Below are 19,572 nucleotides of genomic sequence, written 5' to 3'. Positions count from 1 at the left end.
AATCACCTCACACTCGTTCGTGAAGTCTCCCATTAGCGTCTCCACGCACGTCGGCTCATGGCACACAGCCACTCCCTATCTTCGCGTAGGCGATATTTTCCTCGGAATACCTAGTTCTGCCTATTCCGCGCTTTTCTGTATCGTTCCTCGTTCGCTCTCATGCGGAGCTGCAGTATTCTCGCACTTGGGGCATTCTTCTCCTCAACTAACTGCTGGTACTCAACATAAAACCAGTCATTTTCTTGACTGAGTTTTTGTACCTAATATGGCCTCGGCACCGCTACCTATGGCGGTTCGTATGTTGTTCCAGTCATCCTTAAAAGTAGCTGTGGCTAGCTGCTCTACCGTTGATAGCGCTGTCTCTAGGTGCTGCGCGTACTTCTCGGTAGCATGACCGTTTCATAGGTGCTCGATGTTAAACCTCGGCGTATGTGCTTGATGAGTGTTGCCAGTTTCGAGCGCATCCAGACCGCTACCAGGTAGTGGTCAAAATCTATGTTTGTATTGCGCTAGGTGGGAACATTTGAGATGTCCGAGAAGAATTTGATTATAACATGGTCGATATTGTCCTTACTTTGACTATCATGAGATCTCCAGGTGGCCTTGTAGATACCTTTGCCGGGTAAGAAGGTGAATCGTTGTCCGTTGTGCTTGGAGACCGTCCGGTTCGATCACCGATTTATACATTGTCTCCTGGGTCATGTCGCCGATACTACGCTTTAGATCCTGCGCGGCAACTGCTATAGACACGCTCCAGGTGCGCGTAAATACCACTGGAGCACAGCTTCGAAATCACAAAGCCTTTTTATTAGAGATGTGTTAACCTCAGGGTCGTTCGCCTCTATCGCAAAACCTTCTGCACGGTGTTACGTACTCTTCTTCCGGGAAACTCTTCAATACAGCAATTTTTTTTTTTTTTTAATTGCCCACCACACTCCCCCACACCAAAGAACTCATACAAGAGCCCCCTGGTAGTGGACGCAACTTGTCTCAGCCCATGAACAATGGCAACAAAAACAAACAAAACAAATAAAACAAACTGAGCTGAGACAGACATTTATTGATGTGCAATTAGTTTAAGATAATTAACTAAGGTGGAATCCCAGTGGAAATAGATTTCCTGTTAAGGGATCCACATTATAAATTAAATTAAAGTTAAATACTGCTGACGGATGTTTACATTAAATTACAAAACAATATCATTAATTAAATATTTCGTTAAGCCTATGTTTAAAGTACTGTTTCAATCTAGTCTTGAAGATGGTACGATTGTCGATTCTCTGCATGTCAAGTGGAAGTGCATTAAATTTGGTAGGGCCAATAAAAAGAATGCGCTTTTGACCAAGGTTTGTGGCTGCTCGAATGCGTTGCAAGTTACTATTTCGACGTGTTGAACGAGAATGTGTTAAAGTTGTAAAATGTATATTATGCTGCGCGATGGAGTTATGTAGATTGTCGTGTATGAATAATAATGTTTGTACGTCACATAAGTGGGTTATGGGTAAAATATTGTGGGCACTTTCAGAGTATAACAACAAAGTCGAATATAAAAGTGGTTTATTAAATATAATTTTCAGGGATCTGTTTTGTAGTGTTTGTAGCTTTTTAAGGTGAGAGCTCGCTGCTCGCCCCCATACCGATACTAAGTAGTTAAGTTGTGAATGAATGTATGCAAAGTAGTAGTTCAATAGAGCTCGCTGGGGAACAAACGCTTTAACTCTCCACAAAATACCACAGGAGGATGCCACACGCTTTTCGATAAATTTTATATGGTGTGTCCAGGATAACGTAGGATCTAAGTGTATACCCAAATATTTGAAACAGTCCACATTTTCAATTGCACAATCTCTAAGTTTGGGATGATGATGTGTTGGTAAAGTTTTCCGTATGGATCGGAAGATCATGTACTTAGTTTTGGAAAGGTTTAGTGATAATAAATTTGCTTTGAAATATTGGTCGAGAACACTTAGATCGTTATCGATCGAGTTAATAATAGTATTGACATCATTGTTGGGATAAAACAGAGCTGTGTCATCAGCAAACAGTCTAGGAGTTCCAGTAAGCCTCAAGTTACCTAGGTCATTAATATACAACAGAAATAACAAAGGTCCTATATTACTACCTTGAGGGACACCGATTCCAATGGGAGCAAGGCTACTACGTTCACCATCCACAGATACAAACTGCTTTCTATTCGTCAGGTAACTATGAATAACAGAATGAGTAATGCCCCTGATACCGTAACATTCAAGCTTGGCCAGCAGTATTGTGTGGTCCAAAGTGTCAAATGCTTTTTTAAGGTCTAGGAATAGAGCACCAACAATGTTTTTACGATCCACTTCGCTCATTATTAGATCTACTAATTCAATTATAGCGGTTTGGGTGCTAGAGCCTTGTCTAAACCCATACTAATTAAACTGCTTTAAAGTTAGGACAAACTTAGTATAGTATTTGGGACCATGAGAGTGCTCGCGTAGATCGATCTGTTAAATGAGTTACTTCGTTGAGATGATCCAACATGCTTCCATCTTCGTGCAAGTGTTGCGAACACAGCCTCCGTAAAACGTACAGTCCATCCAACATGTCTTCGCTCGAAATAACTCTGATGATGTGACATAGTTAGCCGTCCTCCAGCGACAGGCCAATCAACGACCGTGGCTTTGCGTCTTTTATCTTCCAAGCGAGATTCAGATGTTCCGAGTACTTTTCATTCACTCCGCTCAACAGATCTTCTCGGATGAGCAGCTTGTAGACGACATAGTGTAGCCAAGCTGTTCCGGAGAAGCCTTCAATTCTTTCTTTGTAGAGCTGGTTGGTTCGATTTGAAAATGGTACACCGCCTCTTCGAATCTTCTGATCCCATAACCTGTTAACTAATGCTGATTTCGGTTTTAGATCAGAGTCGCCCTAGGTTCGCTCTAATACTTCCAAAATCCATACAAAAGTGACAGCTCAGAGCGAACCTAGAGCGACTCGGCTCTAAAAACGAAATCAGCATAAGTTTGCTAATCAGAATGGCTTCATAAGACTGAATTAGGTCGAGTTTGTACATAGGTACCATATAACTTATTTGTTATTGTTTTTAATATTCCTTATCTCTTTCATATCCACAGTGTTCCTTTCGTGCATGAGTACTCCCAACACTTGTCGAATATTTTGTAGTATTTTATTGGTTAGTGGTTGCGAATTTCCTCGTTTGTTTCCTCTAGAAAGTACAACATAATTGACAGTTAATATCTTTCGCCGGCTATATCGACGAAGCTCTGCCAATCTTGATTGAACTGGTGTCGATATCCTTTCAATGTCCATTTTACATTTAGGTCTTCTTCCGACCATAGAAAGACTTCAAATAATAATTGTCCTCCGTTCATTCTATTCCTTCTAGTGTACAAAGTTTGCTCCAACTCCGTAAGTTACGCGTTTTACTCCGCTCGTACATGAATGAGAAAATAATATAATATAATTAATAAATATATTTTTACTGCTCAGTATAGCGATTATAGGCAGTACAGTTCAACGGACTTCAAAATAACTTTTGTGATATTATTACTAATGGGGATAATGCACAATATTTAACTAGCTATAGTTTACTGAATCGACGCAGTAAGCAAATTAAAAAATACAGAAACAAAGTAATCTCGTTTTAAAAAGCTTCGGTTGGTCCTTTACGGTGGTTGCCATTGGCTCAGGAAAGTTTATTGACAACGGGGACGTCAGTGGATGAATCGTTTTCTGCAAATTTTAAAGCGTGTTAATTTCTACTGACAAGATTAACATTTTTATACTTTCCTAAGAGAAAGCGCTTCCTACCACTGCACCACAAAGTGTGGGTTAGCTGGGTCACTTATAGACCCCACCATTGAATCGGGGATCAGCGTCATTCGAAATTCGCGTACATGTGCACCGCCCACCGGGACGTATTCTTCGGAAATCGTCCTTATGTATGTTTGCTATGGTCCGCTGGTTTTGAATTTTAGGAACCACGGTTGTTTATTCCTTCCAAAGATTATGACGTCTTTGTTTTATGATTGCATTCTTCTTGTCGTATTCACTTTGCAGTTTTTTACCCCACTTACATGTTTTCTTTGGAACATGTGCCATTGTAGTTGAACCGAAGATATCTGAGACAGGTTCATCTCTCGTCGGGGCCAGTTTTCCTTTGGGGTCGCTTCGATATCCTTACTTGAAAATCTATACACTAAGGCCGATGACAAGCTGACGCGGAAAGCGAAGCGTTTGCGGACGCGTCTGAACATTTTTGCCGCGTTCGCCCCGCTTTTACTATGACAGTATTGCGCGTTCTACATGCACACACCAAAGAGATAGGTCGAACGCATTCGCTTCGCTTACCGCTACCGCTTCGCAAATCGCGTAAGCATGTCATCGGCCTAAGTCTAGCGTAGCTGCTAAAACTTCTGCCTAGAGATTGATTAGCTTCACAAATCATAAATCGAGCAATAATAATACACAATGAAATAAATTCACATATCGTTTTGTTGCTCTTATTTCCAGTGACGCTCCAAAACCCGCCTACAAGGCTCCCTCACCTAGACGGCAAGTCGTGGAGGAGGAAGAAATCGAGCTTGAAGAGGAAGAAGCACAAGACGAAGAAGAAGAGGAGGAGGAAGACGATGAAGAAATCGACGAGGAAAAGGAAGTCATCAGAAGACCAGCAGAAATACAATCAAAATCTAAATCACCAACGAAGACAACGTCGAGAGACCCGCCTCCGACTAGTTCGTACAGCCCACCGCCTAGACGTCGCCAGTGGCGATCTTGGGAGGCCGACTGATCGTTTTCTATCGTAGCCGAAGAAAAGACAGCTAGTTCGTTTCATTTTCTAAACAAGTGCTAAGTAAATTGTCTTTATTGAATCCGAATGAAGCACAATAATGAGGGAGGGAGATATTCATTGAATAATTGCTATTTTCGGATCAACCCCCACTCGCATGCAACAAACCAACAAAAAACGAACGAATTACAGCTAGGAATTATAAGACTATAAGGTACCACGTTCTCACTCACAAAAAAAAAGAAAGTCCCGCTATTTCTGCATCTAGCAGCCAAAAAAGAAATGTCACGCAATCGAGTCATCGGAAGTGCTATTGTTTGTGCTATGACTATTCGCTTGAGCTACCTTCTCCGAGCGGTGCTGATGTCGACCGGGGGAAAGCTGTCTCCTTAGAAAAATCTTCTCGATACCATGGATCGGAGATTCGAACATCAGGCAAAGGCCCAGTGCTGCCAGAAAGGTGAGACATATGTGCGAAAGAGTGACTGCCGTCTGGAAGTAAATTTCGAATGGGACGAGTTAGTTACTGGAAGAGTTTAGAATTCCAGAGAAAATGATTGCCGTACCAATGGGTCCATAGCATTGTAAAAATAATAAAATATTGAAAAATTGCAGTGCATAATAGCGAAAATTATAATTTTTCTTAGAAAGAAAGAAAAAATGCAGGGAAAAAAAACAAAAGGCAAAATGCAAAAAGCACAAAAAATAAAACAAAACCAACCAGTACAAAACGATTGCAAGGACTCCCAAATAAAAAGCATGCAAAGGAATGGCTTCAATGTAAAAAATGAACAAAGAAATAAGTTGTCATTGTTGTAAATGCAAATAGGTAAATGGCCAAAAAGCAAAATAAATTTAAACCTGTAAAAATGAACCAGATACAAAAAATGCAGTTGATGCAACATTTGCAACACAAAATAGTAAACATTGTTATATATCAGTTACGGGATTATGTCAACAAGCATTAACATATTCGCTAACCAATATTGTAGAATGAAGAGAAAAACGTGGATGTACTCACCAAACCAAAGACGCTCGAATAAAGTGGCACTCGCTGGGATGCACTGATGTACAGCTCCACCAGCCCATTGGTAAGATAGGCACAGTACGTTAGCCGACTGATCGGAACTAGCGCCCGGGAGGAAAGTATCCTTTTCAACGGTCCAGCGTGTCCGGAAACACAAGCCAGCACTAGCCAACCGTTGGACAAACTCCACCCAAGACGATGGAGGGCCGCATAAAGCGCATTATAAAGATAGTTGTTCGTTCCGGTCGAATTGTAGAATGTCGAAACGCCAAACATCGACGCTGATCCGATGATGGTGGAGCAGATCCATAGCAGGGCGACCGTACGTCTGCCGATTGTGATGCTACAAAATAGATTGTTGGAAATAGTCAGACGTATTCGAATGAATGAAAATTGCGTTATCTGATTATCGAAGTCTTGATTCGGTATAACTGTAATCTTACCTCTTCTCCTGCATCAAATGGACTAGATAGCCAGCAAGTATTCCAAAGACGTACGCCGTCGCACGCATATGAGTCTTCACGTAAACATTTGCAAAATAGTAGTTTGCCTGAATATCGTCCAATTCACTACAATAAAACATAATTAGATTTCTGTGATGAAAAACGCTACGCCGCGGTCTAGCCCTTACTCAACGTAATACATCAGCGAAGGATCCACACGACCATAGTAGGTCACGCAGAAAGGAACCACCACGGAAACCAGTGCCACCGTACCAGCCAGTGTCAGTGTGATTCGTCGCCTGCACATCCACATCGGATACAGCAGGAGGGGAGCCAACACAAACAGCTGTGTATCGGTTGCCAGGTACCACGACTGGAACATGCAAAGCTGATCCGTTCCGATGTAGTTGTTGATGTAGAGAATGTTCCGCCACCAACTGGCCTGGCAGCGGGACTGTTCCAGCTGCATCCGTCTATCCCAAAGAGGACCGCTTCCGAGTCGTGGTAGCCAGGTAGCGTACAGGGCAATCATGGCGGCATAGGCTGGTGTTAATCTAGAGGAAAAAGATATGATTCCAACCATTGAACTTGCTAGTATTTCAATTTTTACCTTATATAACGGAAGATGTAGATCACGGCAAAGTTAACCCTGCCCCGGCGTTTATCCAGTTCGATCAGAAGTAACCGTGCGAATAGAAATCCACTCAGCAGCAGGAATGTATCCACCAGAAGGGGAGAGTTCAGAAGAATTGCGTTTCGAAGTAGTTTCACTTGCTGGAAGTAAAGAAAAATTGAAAAGAAGAGATCGTGATTGATAACAGTAGGATGTAGTTTGTCATCCAAGAGAGGCAGTGGAGGGTAGCCAAAAATTAATAGAATTTTGATCTTACGGAGTGGGATTTGTTTTGTCATTTTTTTCTACAAGCTTGCAATACGCGCTAGAACACGAATGTACGAATATAGTCTACCATTACTTCGCACTATGAAAGGAATCTTTCTGCGACTAAATCGACTTCAGGTTCTTCAATTTATTCGGTAACAAACACACATTGTACAAAATATTAGAACCACGATGAGGTGCGAGAAGTTTTAAAATTTGGCAGGAGTGAAAATTACTGACGTGTGAAATCGTCGGTTGCTGCGATCGTACATATCGATTGGTGAACCACGAGGTGAACATCCACTTTGTGCAAAATGTGGCCTAAAATATATGACGTTTATTTTACGCATACTGAGATCTCGACACTACCGCTCTCCCTAAAGCCTGCTTGTTTGCCTCAAAATCCCACTTTTTTGCGGTTTTCGCATGAGGCAAAACTGATGTTGTTTCTTGACCTCGAAACTAAGTAGAAAATCATACAATTGTTAACAATAGTTCCGAATGTGTCAACAATTAGGAACAAATCACACTCCAGAATGTAGGGACATGACTTACGGTGAATGTACCGAAAAAAGTGAGAACAACATGTTTGTGATTTATACTAATTGCGGCCTAATCTACCCCGAAGCACATCACATGACAAATAACGATTTGCCACAATAAATCCACCCAGAAACTGAACACCTACTGGTTTCGTCGATGGGCTATAAAGATGGTCATCTCTTATTCGTGCGGTTATCGTATCGCTTCCTTCTTTCTTGGAAATCATCGACACACTTTCTTTCAATAAACATGTTAATCGCGATGGCAGATAAGCAGATACCGGCGGGCCTCCCTGCATTGGTACTGATTGCAATTCAGTATATATATCCGGGGGGACTAATAGGAAATTCATCAGTTCAAAGTGACTACTCTCTTGAGTCAATCAATTACTAATTCTTTCAACTTCGAACAGTTCTGAGTTCTACTCTAACAAAATGTCCAAATTCATTACTTTGGGAGTCGCTCTGTTGGCTATGGCCACCACAATTCTAGCCAGTGGCGGCGAAGCACCGACCGAGATTGAGGCCAAGATCCAGCTTGTGGAGAATATTGCAGACTTCAAGGCAGCCAATCCGGAACTGGAACTGATTCCGATGGAAACCACTCGTGGTCCCCGACAGCAGATTCTTTACACCGTCGGCTATAGGGTTTCAGGTATGGTAGTCTCGGTAAATTGTACTCCTCCGGTTACTGATGTATTCTTATATTCTATAGGAGATAAACTGGTTGCCTCGATTCAGGACGGATGGACCTGGTCTACGATGCAGGATGTAACGCTGACTCTGACCTATCCGACGTCGGGTGTCGGTGCCATAGTCAGCTACGCACAGGTTGTGGTGAATCAAAGTTCCAACCTAGGACAGGGTTATGTAGTGGCTGGAGGAGTTGGTCAGCGCTACATTCAGATAGTGATTCAGGCGTTCCAAACTACCTATTTCAACTATGTTGCTCAGGTTTACGGATATTAGGATCGTAGGGGATTTGGGAATTTAGATTAAGCTGATATGAATAGAATAATAAATGCTGGACATTCAAACTAATGAGATTGTTTCTATGGCGTGCGATTCGTGGCAATTTGACTTGGAGTAAGTAAATTAGTTATGGAATTTGTGTTTCTACTTCGTCTCATCAGAATTCGACACTAACTTGATGACAGGACTAACTTGGCACCAAATTGACACCATCTCAAAAAATGAAAACACGATTTGTGTTTTTGAGCAAACCCTTGTCCTGTTTGATGTCCCACAAAAAAGGAGTTCAATTTGAAGCTGATGAGAACTAGTGGGGTCAACGAGGGGGGTGAGGGTTACGGTCAAGCTACGTAATTACCAGGGGGGTATATAGAAGTTTGTAACGAAATGCTACGATGGGGGAGGGGGGTGTTAAAAATCACTCAAAAATGCTACGTCATTTATGGATCCTCCCTAAAGTATTCAATTGAAGCAAAGGTTATTCGTCTAGAGGCAGATGACTTTAGAAATGTATAACAAATTTGCATCAAATTAGAAAAAATGCATTTAATTTCCATTTTTGCATCAACTTTGCACTCCCTCGCAGAAAAGTTTGTTTAACAAACGTCCTACGCTGATTCACTTTGTTCGACGTTTTGTTGAATGTAGGGCTAATTTTTTGTAGGGTTTTGACGTCTTACACGCAACGCAAAATACATTGCACGCAACGCAAAATACATTACGAATTTCTATTTTGATGGAAGGAAATGCATTTAATTTAGCTGATTTTTAAAAATGCATCACAAGTGATCTGCCCCTAGTTCTTCGTAGTCATAGGCATAGCAGGATCGCAGCAGGCGCCGTTGGCGGAGTCTCTGTTTTGTGCCACTTTGGTGCTTACTTTGGCTCCTTTTTAGTTCGATTGTTTGAACTTGGGTGGTGCGTTTTCTCTCTATGTCAAGACCAGTATACTGAGGAGACAATTTTATAGAGCTATGGTCCGGTTGGTGGATTGATGATTACGGTGCTAATCATTAGATTTGAATTACAGATCCAATTACCGTCACGACTTTCCTTCTGTACAAGCAAGTGAAACAACGGAGCTTTCATGATCCGTTGCTATTAAAGGATTTTACTCATTCTTTTTGCAATTTGCTACGGGTAGTGTTCGGAACTAACGGTAAAACAAAACCTTTGAAATCAGCTTTATGTTCAGCAGATCAAAGCTGGAATCCAATTTAATTATGATTCAGTACATACAACTAACATATTGTCTTTTAATTTGTAACTTACAATTGTTTGTTTCCCTTTCACTTTGCCGTTCTTCCTCCTCGTTACACCTTTCCAAACCAACAATACGATACTGAAATTTTGATTATTTTTAAATTACTTTCAAGTATACAAATATTGTAATGCATGTGCTAGATAACATAAGTTTTAATTTGTTCTCTCTTTTATGCCACTTACTTGATATTTAATCTAATCTCTGTTGTTTGTCACCAACTGATCTGTATTCGTCCCTTTCGCTTTTACTCCGTACAACGTCACGCACCTATACGGTAGTTATGTTGTGGTCAAATGTTTGCATGATATTCATTTTAATTTCACTTCTAGTTTTAGGTTTTAATGTGTTACTTACGATTAATTCTCGTGTTGTCACTATTCGCACTTATCTCCCTTTCCTAACCTCGTTTATCTTCGTCCACGTAAAGCGGTATCTGTTAATATATTTAATTTTCAATGTTGTGTTTTTTTTTATATGCGTCAACTTACAGTTTCCTTCACTATTAAAATCTTGTGCCGTTCTATCTCCAAGCAACTTCGTTCACTTGAGAAAACCGTCCACAATCCACTTTAATTCAACTATCTCGCAACTTTAAACACTTTCTACTAACTCTCTATATTGCCTCCTTTTTCTATGATTCCTCTACCTGACATTTCGCTCCAATCGCTATCACTTCATTTCTTCTCACCTTCTTTGTTTACATACCCTATCAGCATTATTGATGCTCATCTCGATGAGATGTCAACGGATCTGCATACTCACGCGGCAGTGAGACAGTGGGCCCAACAGGTAGCATCCAGCCATATCAATTTCTTTTACCAATTTCAATTCGCACTTTCAAATTGTTTTCTTTTACGCTGGGCTATAGGCCCATGAATGGATGAACTCTTCCGAAAAAGACACAGCCGACGGTAAAGTGGATGTCGAACAAGATTCGCCATCGAAGGCATCAGCTTCCTGTTGAAAATCATGTACATTGAACTCAGTCGTATCATGTCTAATATTCGATAAGTTTTCTAAAGATTTCGAAGATAAACCCAGAATATCCTATCTAAAGCAAGCACATGACATTACTGGCGGCAAGTTTGTTACTGCGTCTATATGCCCGCCCTGTAAGTTGAGATTGACGGCGTGGTGATTGATTAGTTTGTTTGGCGTTGATCTACTGAAGCACGGGGTTAGCTGTTTCAAGCTCCAGTGAGCGAAGATTTCGAATGGCAAAGGTCTTGCGTGGCAAGTGCGCAGAGATTCTTTAGGGTAACTTTTGCATTAGGTATACTGAAAAGTGTGCCTATCGTGGGGAGAGTCCACCTGATCTGTTATCATGCCCTACGTTCAAACAGTGCCCGGAGAACGTAAAGAGATTCTCTAAAAGATGCCTTAAGCATTCTTTTGCAGAAAAACTGAAGAGCGTTACAGCATTTATCGCGACCGCGAACAAATATCATGCTGTTTTGGTTCAGGAAGAGTGCGACTCTGGCATGCCTCAGTGGGGACATCTATTACTGCACCTAAAAATTATAGTCAGCTAAAATTTCTTGAGAAGCCACCACATATAACCGCTTAGGAAAGTGCTGAGACAAAACCCAAGCAAACAGCCTCTGATCTTAGATATTTGAGATCAAACGAGTTTCCTGACGAACGATCAAACGAGTTTCAAACGAGTGTTCCTTCCAGGAACACCCAAGATCCCAGGCTTAAACTAAAGCAGCGGTTCTCAACCTTGTTCGTATCAGGGACGCTTTCGAAATAACTCTGGGAGTTAGCAAAGCTATATTATCGTGCAACATGAGGCCAAACTATGTCGCCATTCACCTCTGATACAGAACTCCTATCCCTTACCTCCACGCGGTTGCAACCGGGGTATAGGCCGTTTTTGCTTAAATTCGGGACTGGGTCGGGTTCTACCCCCAACCACTGCCAGTTCATTCACTTCGACAGGTTGACGGATTCGAGCCGGTCTCAGTTTCGTTTCAAGCGGGACTAGCATTAGTGAAGATCGGCTGGGATCTGTGGTCGTATTCTTACAGGGAAGGGGGATAAACGACCCGCGCGTGAGACTGCTAGTGTATCTGTCATACAGAGGTACAGTTAATGGTTGTTTTGGGCAGCTCAAAATTATTTCCTGGTTTTTTTGTAGGTTCGGTTTGTGTACAATCTCGATTAATATTTTATCCCTTTTGTCGTAAAAATATTTGAGAAAAAAATCTTTTGGGGCATTTTCTCGTTCGTTACCGTGACGGTTTCAGTAATATCAGTAAGTCCAGATCAATAACGAAATTGCAATCAAGAGCGGTAGCACGAAATAAAAATAGTAGAAACAATACTCTTAATATAAATAAGAAGCAAACACTACCGATGGCTGGCTGGCCGGAGTACCAGTTGTGCGATTAAAATTTTCGGAAATCGATCGCGAACGACTTTCGTGCATATAACTAAGATCATCTTGTGATCCTACTACCCAATTCTCAAACGTTTTTTGATATCAGACTAACTCTTAGTTTTAGCAATACTCCCACTGCCGGCTGTTTGGAGTTCAAATTGCTCTAGTTTAGAGAAAAAGGAAATCACTCTTGATGGCTGACTATCCAGAGTTTAAACACAAGAAAAATAACTATCTATTTGCTCTGAGTATTCTTAGTATTCGTATACTCGGAGACTAAACATACCACAGCATAAAACATATTTATTTCGTAGTCGCATTGCTTGTTTGTAGCGAATCCTAGACCTATACCTGTCCTTCAATCCAACTCCGTAATACCTATGGAAGTGTCGCTGAGTCGGTGGCCTTCCTTAAGTAGATATTACATCAACATTTCGTACCCTATCTTAAATATCGGTGTAGATGGTCGTGGCCGGCAATGCCGATTTTCATGCTTTTGGTGTACTGAACTCAAAAGAGATAATTTTCATTTATTATATTTTTATTACATTTGACCCAACTGAAAGCGTTAGCATAACTGAGCCGTGAACCTTTAATGTTTTTACAGTATTTGAAAATAACACAATAACACAGTTACTGCGGACATGAGGCTCCTGTGGAAGCCGCTTGGTAGTGCGTGTTGAGAACCTTTGTCCTGGCATTGGCATGCATCACCATTGGCTGTATTGTCCACCACAGCTTGGGAGTCAGCCCCTTTACCTTCCCTCGCGTTATCGTTCACGTCCATGTCTAGATCGGTACAGCTTCCAGGATGTTCGACGTCGGAAGTTCTGATTTGTTTCTTGCCCTTATTGTGCTGATAGTTGGTTTGGAGACACTAGAGCAAACGTTATTTCGTTGTTAATACAGGAAGTTAGTTTCGATATGCGCTTTGTATCATCATCAGTTCTTGATTGGTTTGATTGTTTTACTGAAAACTCTTTCTTGAGATTGGTTGTACTAGGTCAATTTTTCTTAGAGACTTCGGAGCATTATTGTCCCTAATCTGCCGTCTTGTTACAAAACTGGCACGTAGTAATCAGACAAGGGTGGCCGCACAACGTTATTTGCCAACCGCATTTTAGCAACATGAATGCTGTCAGGAATGCCACTGAACAATTTTCTTCAAGTCTTGTTTGTAACGGACTCTACTTCTCTGTATTTCAACATAAATCTTTTAATGTGTTCTGTTCCAATGCGCGGCGCTAGGTCGTGTAGGTGAACTACAATTTTATCGTCACTGTATTTATATGAAATTGAGGAAACTGGCGATAAAATTTGACGTCTTCAGAATGAGTACGGCAAATACCGTCAGCTGGAGCTGATGCTGGAACCTCGACAGAAGATGTCCTATTACCAAGTTCGATAAACTTGTCATCTTTACTGATTGTGATTAAGTCAGTGTCTTGATCTGCAAAACGGTACCCTTTATATTCCATCGAGAAGCCGACGAAAGTCAGCCTTTCTATCCATTCTTACTGGATTTCGATTTTTGCTTCGCTGACAAACACTCGCAGGTTCTTAAAGTCCAATTTCCGGTCCCACCACAACTCGTAAGGCGTACTTGGCACTGATCTTGACGGTAACCGGTTTTGAAGTGAGAAAGGCCTCCCACCAATAGCGCTTATAAAGATTTCTGTGATCGACCTGTTTTCAACATTCTGCCACTCCGTTTGATTGCGGTGAACGTGGTGTGGTGTACTGCGGCTTAATTCTCTCGTCTTTGTAAAACATTCCAAGTTCGTTTTGTCACTTTCGCCACCATCATCAGATCGGAAGATCTGCAGTTTGCATCCAAACAAATTCTCAACCCATCGCACATAATCCTTAATATTCTGGGCTGCTTCCGGCATATGCTTAAGCAGGTAAGTTAGTGTCTTGTTTTCTATCAGCCAGCACAAGTCCGTCTGTACAATATCTAGGACTTAAATCGACGTTCGACCAACAACCTCGCATATAAGTTTCAACGCACAAGTGCCTACCTTCATACCAATCGCCAAATGTTCTTGGCAGTTCTCCAGATCCCACTATCGCCTACGTTGATGCTTCAACAAGCCACCATGATGACCTCCAGTCGCCACAAGTCTCCTTCGAATTCATAAGTCGGCATCCATTACTGTCAAAAAATACTTTTAGCTGCCGCCAGTTTTGAAACAGAAGTTAGGCTGACCGAAAGACCTGACATGAATTTTACTTTACTTAGATCGATTTTTATCACATCACCTTTTACATCGATACCGTCTAGCACACCACTCCCTTCAACAAGTATCTGGGTTTTCTTCCCATCGGTCAGCGTTATCCAATCGCCAGCCAACTCATTCAGTGATCCATACTTACTTGATACTTGATGGGCAACAATTCCCTTCGTTCAATCTACGCCGAGTGAAGAATTCTTCTCCACTGGACCCGGTCCTGGGCCAATCTCTTCCAGTCACCCTGGACATTGAGTGCTTTTAGGTCCTCTTCCACTGCAAACAGCCTTCGTGTGTACGCGGCCTGCCACGGAGTCGTCGGCCTATTCCCGGTTCTCTACTGAATATTATCTTCGCCTGTCGTTCTTCCGGCATTCGTGCCACATGACCAGCCCACGTTTTTATTAGCTTGATAATATCCGCTCCTTTATATACTTGGTATAACTCGTGATTCATGCGACGCCGCCAGATGCCATTTACTTCTTTACCGCCGAGTATTGTTCGCAGCACCTTACGTTCGAAGACACCGAACGCTCTACGATCAACTTCCTTTAACGTCCACGTTTCATGGCCGTACAAGGCAACCGGAACTATCAATGTCTTGTACAACGCGAATTTTGTCTTCGTCTGCAAACTACGGGACTTCAGCTGGCTACGAAGTCCGTAAAAAGCCCTATTTGCAGCTGCAAGACGCCTTTTCACCTCGCGGGTAACATAAATATCGCACGTCACTAGAGTTCCAAGGTACACAGATTCTTCCACTACTTCAAATTTATCACCACCTAACACCACTTCACCACCAACATCACTATTGGACCCACATATTCTTCCAGTTATCATGTACTTCGTCTTACTGGTGTTGATTGTGAGACCAATTCTTTCTGTTTCCCTTTTAAAAGGCACGAATGCCTCTTCCCCGGCTCGGCGGTCGATTCCAATGATATCAATATCGTCCGCAAATCCTAGGAGCATATGCGACTGAGAGTGACGATGGTACCCTTCCTTTGCACGCCTGCTCTCCTGATGGCACCTTCAAGAGCAATGTTGAACAGCAAGTTTGTACTCGTCCATCAGCTCCAATGAAATGTCATCATCCGACTAACTATCCAATGCTGAGACGATGCCATCGAGCGACGGAGGGAGGCAGCTGTCTTTGTGGAGCTCTGTTCCAGCAACATCCAAATTCGTTGATGATGTGCAAAGACTGTTCCAAATCACCGCATTCCGGAAGGTTGGCCGCACACAATTTCTTCAGGAATGTACAGACCGCGGTGGTAAGTACGGAGAGCATAAACCACACAACGAGCGTTTACACTAGTTTTCGTTGGCGCTAGCTCGTTATCTTCCAATAACAATAGTAGTGTTGCCTTCGTTTTCTGTCGTCAATTTCCGACACCTCATCCCGGGCAACACCTTTCGGATTTTTTTTCCGACGATCATGTACCATAAATCTTGTCGGGATGAAAACATTTCCACGCGCACTTTCCACGTCTATCAGTTCGTATCATTCAATTCCGGAATGGCAAATACCTCGTCCCCCATGTTCACTCTAACTGTCCAATTTTATCTTGTTCTTGTCAGATACTAGAACGTTACCCCCTTAACTATTGTTCTCCACGCTAACGAAGCAACAAACCGACAGACATACTCGGCTGGATCTTTTCCGAGATTCCGAGTCACCTGAGCTCATAACCTGATGGCAGGTTCTGCAAACTGCAACAGAAACAGCGTGTGGAATTTGGAGATAAAAACGGTAAAAATATACTCACGAGAACTGAACAAAAGAACTATTTATGTGGAAAGTATTCAACAACGTGTTAACACGATTGACGCATGGATTGCTTTGACACATTGATTTGCTTCCGTCTGTGATCAAGGGGAAAGTTAAAGATATATAGTTACTACAATGCAAGGGGCACTTGGATGCGTTAATATGAGTGAAGATGTAATAATTGTACCTCACTCTCTGCAGGCGAAATTCCAGCATGCGGTGGGGCTTCAGTGTAGCAGATGTAGGCTTTACTGTTGCAACTAGCGCTCTTAGGGTCACTAGTTCAAGCAGGATCCATAGGCCTGAAGGTATTGTTTGACGGTAGTAAATCGAAATCGGATCGAAAATCGAAAGTTACATTATATTATTCCCAATAGTTCCGAAACTATCAACAATTAGGAACAAATCACACTTCAGAATGTACGGACGTGACTCGCGGTGAGTGTACCACCGAAAAAAAATACATGTTTATGATTTTCGCTAATTGCTACCTAATCTACACCGAAACGTCAGATAACAGAAAACGATTGCCGCAATAAATCCGCTCAGAAACCGAACACCTACTGGTTTCAATGATTGGTTATAGAGATGGTCATCTCTTGTTTGTGCAGTTATCGCATCGCTTCCTTCTTTCTTGGAAATCATCGACCCAATTTCTTGCTATAAACAGGTTAATCACGATGGTAGATAAACAGATACTGATTGACCTTCCTGCGCTGGGTCTGATTGCAATTCAGTATATATATCCGGGGGGCTAATAGGAAATTCATCAGTTCAAAGTAACTACTCTCTTGAGTCAATCAATTACTAATTCTTTCAACTTCTAACAGTTCTGAGTTCTACTCTAACAAAATGGCCAAATTCATTACTTTGGGAGTCGCCCTGTTGGCCATGGCCACCACAATTCTCGCCAGTGGTGAAGCACCAACCGAGATTGAGGCCAAGATCCAGCTTGTGGAGAATATTGCCGACTTCAAGGCAGCCAATCCGGACCTGGAACTGATTCCGATGGAAACCACTCGTGGTCCCCGACAGCAGATTCTCTACACCGTCGGCTACAGGGTTTCAGGTATGTTATTTCTCTGTAAATTGTACTCCTCCAGTCACTAATATATTCTTATATTCTATAGGAGATAAACTGGTCGCCTCGATTCAGGACGGATGGACCTGGTCTACGATGCAGGATGTAACGCTGACTCTGACCTATCCGACCTCGGGTGTCGGTGCCATCGTCAGCTACGCACAGGTTGTGGTGAATCAAAGTTCCAACCTAGGACAGGGTTATGTAGTTGCTGGAGGAGTCGGTCAGCGCTACATTCAGATAGTGATTCAGGCGTTCCAAACTACCTATTTCAACTATGTTGCTCAGGTTTACGGGTATTAGGGTCGTATGGATTTGGGAGTTTAGACTAAGCTGATGTGCATAGAATAATAAATGCTGGACATTCAAACTACTGAGAAACGTAACAAACTGTCTACAGTAATTGTTGAGTACTGAGATATTAACTCAATAATAACTAGAAACGCCATAGCCCTCATACATCTAAAGATTCCTATTGTACAGTTTGCATTTTCCAATAAAAACATGTTCAGCTTACCTCTCCATAAAATCCCGGATTATACATCGCCCCTCCGACGATAAACAGCAGGGCGTGTCCACCGAGAATGAACACCATCGACAGTGCCTTTATCCCATTGATACATCCCAGTCCATGGTCGTCCTTGCTATCCTGCCCCAGCTTCCGCAAATTCTCCACAATGGAGAACGATTTCAGCACCTGTCCGAAAACACTTTCCTTCGTTGCATGGCAACTGTACAGGGACTGCACGTGATACACTGTACTAAACGCTACCATCAACACGAAGAAGCAAATCACCGATACGTAGATGATGTCGCTCATCGAAGTAACCGTCGCCTTATCCCGATGGCAGCCCTTCGATGGGATTGTAACATCTCGAAAGCCTGTGGTTTTACGCAGCACTGCGATAACGTCATTTTCCGAGCAGGACGCTGGAATGCACACACCCCAGTGCACCAGTGTGTAGTTCTGTGGCAGGGGTGATTTGCGCGACCCCACATTACGCAGCTGGTATCCTTTGGCTTTGACATCGGTCAGACAAAACTGTGCAATAACACCGGCCTGATCCAGACTATTGATGCCCATACACTGGTCGAAGTGACCTAGCTGGAACTCGTTGCCGTGTTCGATTCCGAATGTCGATTTGGCTGAAGAGTCGAACACTGAAAAGAGAGATGTAAAAAAATATGGATCAGAAGATAGATTTGCCAATTTTATTACGAGATGAAAGGCGGTATCGAAGGAGCTAAGCTACATTGTACCCATGTCGTAAATTATTACTGCAAATTCCTATCTCTTGAAAGACAGCTTTACAAGCTCATTCAAAATTACTCAAAATTTAACTTTCGCCCGACTTCAAAAATGAAAGCAATATTTTATGAATTTTGTGTTAAGTAACCGTTAAATTTTTAGGCCTTCGGGAGACTAAGATACTTCTCCGCGCGAAACAATGCGCTCATCTCCCGTGTATCCAATTTCAACTTACTCATACGCGCCGTGTCTACGTCAGTTCGGAATACAAGACACAGAAACAAAAACAAAAAATACGTCTGACGCCAGCGACCTCGCTGGCTGGAGGCCCGGCACACGAGTCCCTAATCGGTCGAAAGCTACTGGTCGATTGTATTTATCAGCACTTGATGATTAAGGCAAGAGAAGACTCACCTGCGGGGCGGCAGAGTGCAAGAAGCGCTATCGTGAAGCGGCGCGTCTTTGATCGGGCGCAGAAACGTTTAGATTAGATTTGTGTTTGTTTTCATTTCAATTTTGGTTCTGCCTACTTTGATTGAGGGGAGTAGGAAGTCTGGCTTCTATTCCATCAAGCTTCCTCTTTTCGATTATGTTTTGTTTATAACTGTTTGCTGTGATCTGTTTGAGGACTAGAGTGAAGACGTTATTTGATGCGCGACGTCTGTACACGGGATTATTTTGGCGTTTATTGTGAATTAGTAAAACTCGTTTTTGTTAGGTCGGATCTGTTGGAATATATTAAAGCTTCGAACGTCACACGTTCAAGGCCGTGCTGTCAGTGAACCGAAAGCGCTGTCAAATATGTAAATAGAGGGAAAAATTTCCTCAATCTTGGATAATTATTTATTCGAATGAGTGAGAGCTTTAACAGGACACATTTTCGCTGATTTAGTTCAAAATTCTAGAATTGGTTGGATTATTTAATTGACTTTTAAAC

At 42.2% G+C, this 19,572-nt stretch overlaps 4 protein-coding genes and 1 long non-coding RNA gene across 6 annotated transcripts in view; 3 read left to right on the top strand and 2 right to left on the bottom strand.

Moving 5' to 3' along the window:
• Nucleotides 1-5,005, top strand: part of LOC131691076 (uncharacterized) — a 15,373-nt gene extending 10,368 nt beyond the window's left edge. The window contains exon 6 of the mRNA XM_058977249.1: nucleotides 4,513-5,005. Within this exon, the coding sequence (XP_058833232.1) occupies nucleotides 4,513-4,792 (280 nt within the window). The 3' untranslated portion in view covers nucleotides 4,793-5,005. The remainder of the gene's footprint in view (nucleotides 1-4,512) is intronic.
• LOC131691079 (nose resistant to fluoxetine protein 6-like) overlaps nucleotides 4,828-19,572 on the bottom strand; it is a 27,267-nt gene continuing 12,522 nt past the window's right edge. For both annotated transcript variants that reach the window (XM_058977263.1, XM_058977272.1), the window contains exons 2-7: nucleotides 17,904-18,547; nucleotides 6,873-7,036; nucleotides 6,451-6,816; nucleotides 6,263-6,388; nucleotides 5,814-6,162; nucleotides 4,828-5,284 (exon numbers count right to left, since the gene is read on the bottom strand). In XM_058977263.1, the coding sequence (XP_058833246.1) occupies nucleotides 5,078-5,284; nucleotides 5,814-6,162; nucleotides 6,263-6,388; nucleotides 6,451-6,816; nucleotides 6,873-7,036; nucleotides 17,904-18,547 (1,856 nt within the window). In that variant the 3' untranslated portion in view covers nucleotides 4,828-5,077. The remainder of the gene's footprint in view (nucleotides 5,285-5,813; nucleotides 6,163-6,262; nucleotides 6,389-6,450; nucleotides 6,817-6,872; nucleotides 7,037-17,903; nucleotides 18,548-19,572) is intronic.
• LOC131691085 (uncharacterized) lies at nucleotides 8,026-8,725 on the top strand. The gene is made up of 2 exons (XM_058977286.1): nucleotides 8,026-8,339; nucleotides 8,400-8,725. Exons 1-2 carry the CDS (start codon nucleotides 8,120-8,122, stop codon nucleotides 8,651-8,653), a joined length of 474 nt encoding a protein of 157 aa, XP_058833269.1. The 5' UTR covers nucleotides 8,026-8,119; the 3' UTR covers nucleotides 8,654-8,725.
• On the bottom strand, nucleotides 9,015-10,722 carry LOC131691104 (uncharacterized). Its single transcript, XR_009305701.1, has 3 exons — nucleotides 10,409-10,722; nucleotides 10,275-10,353; nucleotides 9,015-10,187 (listed from the first exon to the last, which is right to left on the bottom strand). It is a non-coding gene; the product is annotated as an uncharacterized LOC131691104 (long non-coding RNA).
• Nucleotides 17,064-17,759, top strand: LOC131691092 (uncharacterized). The gene is made up of 2 exons (XM_058977295.1): nucleotides 17,064-17,374; nucleotides 17,436-17,759. The coding sequence occupies exons 1-2, from the start codon at nucleotides 17,158-17,160 to the stop codon at nucleotides 17,687-17,689; spliced, it is 471 nt and encodes a 156-aa protein (XP_058833278.1). The 5' UTR covers nucleotides 17,064-17,157; the 3' UTR covers nucleotides 17,690-17,759.

Source organism: Topomyia yanbarensis, chromosome 1 (genome assembly GCF_030247195.1).
Source record: "Topomyia yanbarensis strain Yona2022 chromosome 1, ASM3024719v1, whole genome shotgun sequence".
In the NCBI taxonomy this organism is placed as follows: domain Eukaryota; kingdom Metazoa; phylum Arthropoda; class Insecta; order Diptera; family Culicidae; genus Topomyia; species Topomyia yanbarensis.
This window is presented reverse-complemented; position numbering and strand designations above follow the sequence as displayed.

Coding starts and splice junctions, on each gene's coding strand:
- LOC131691085 (XM_058977286.1), top strand. CDS start 8,120: ATGTCCAAATTCATTACTTTGGGAGTCGCTCTGTTGGCTATGGCCACC. Junction 8,340..8,399: donor CGTCGGCTATAGGGTTTCAG/GTATGGTAGTCT, acceptor TATATTCTATAG/GAGATAAACTGGTTGCCTCG.
- LOC131691092 (XM_058977295.1), top strand. CDS start 17,158: ATGGCCAAATTCATTACTTTGGGAGTCGCCCTGTTGGCCATGGCCACC. Junction 17,375..17,435: donor CGTCGGCTACAGGGTTTCAG/GTATGTTATTTC, acceptor TATATTCTATAG/GAGATAAACTGGTCGCCTCG.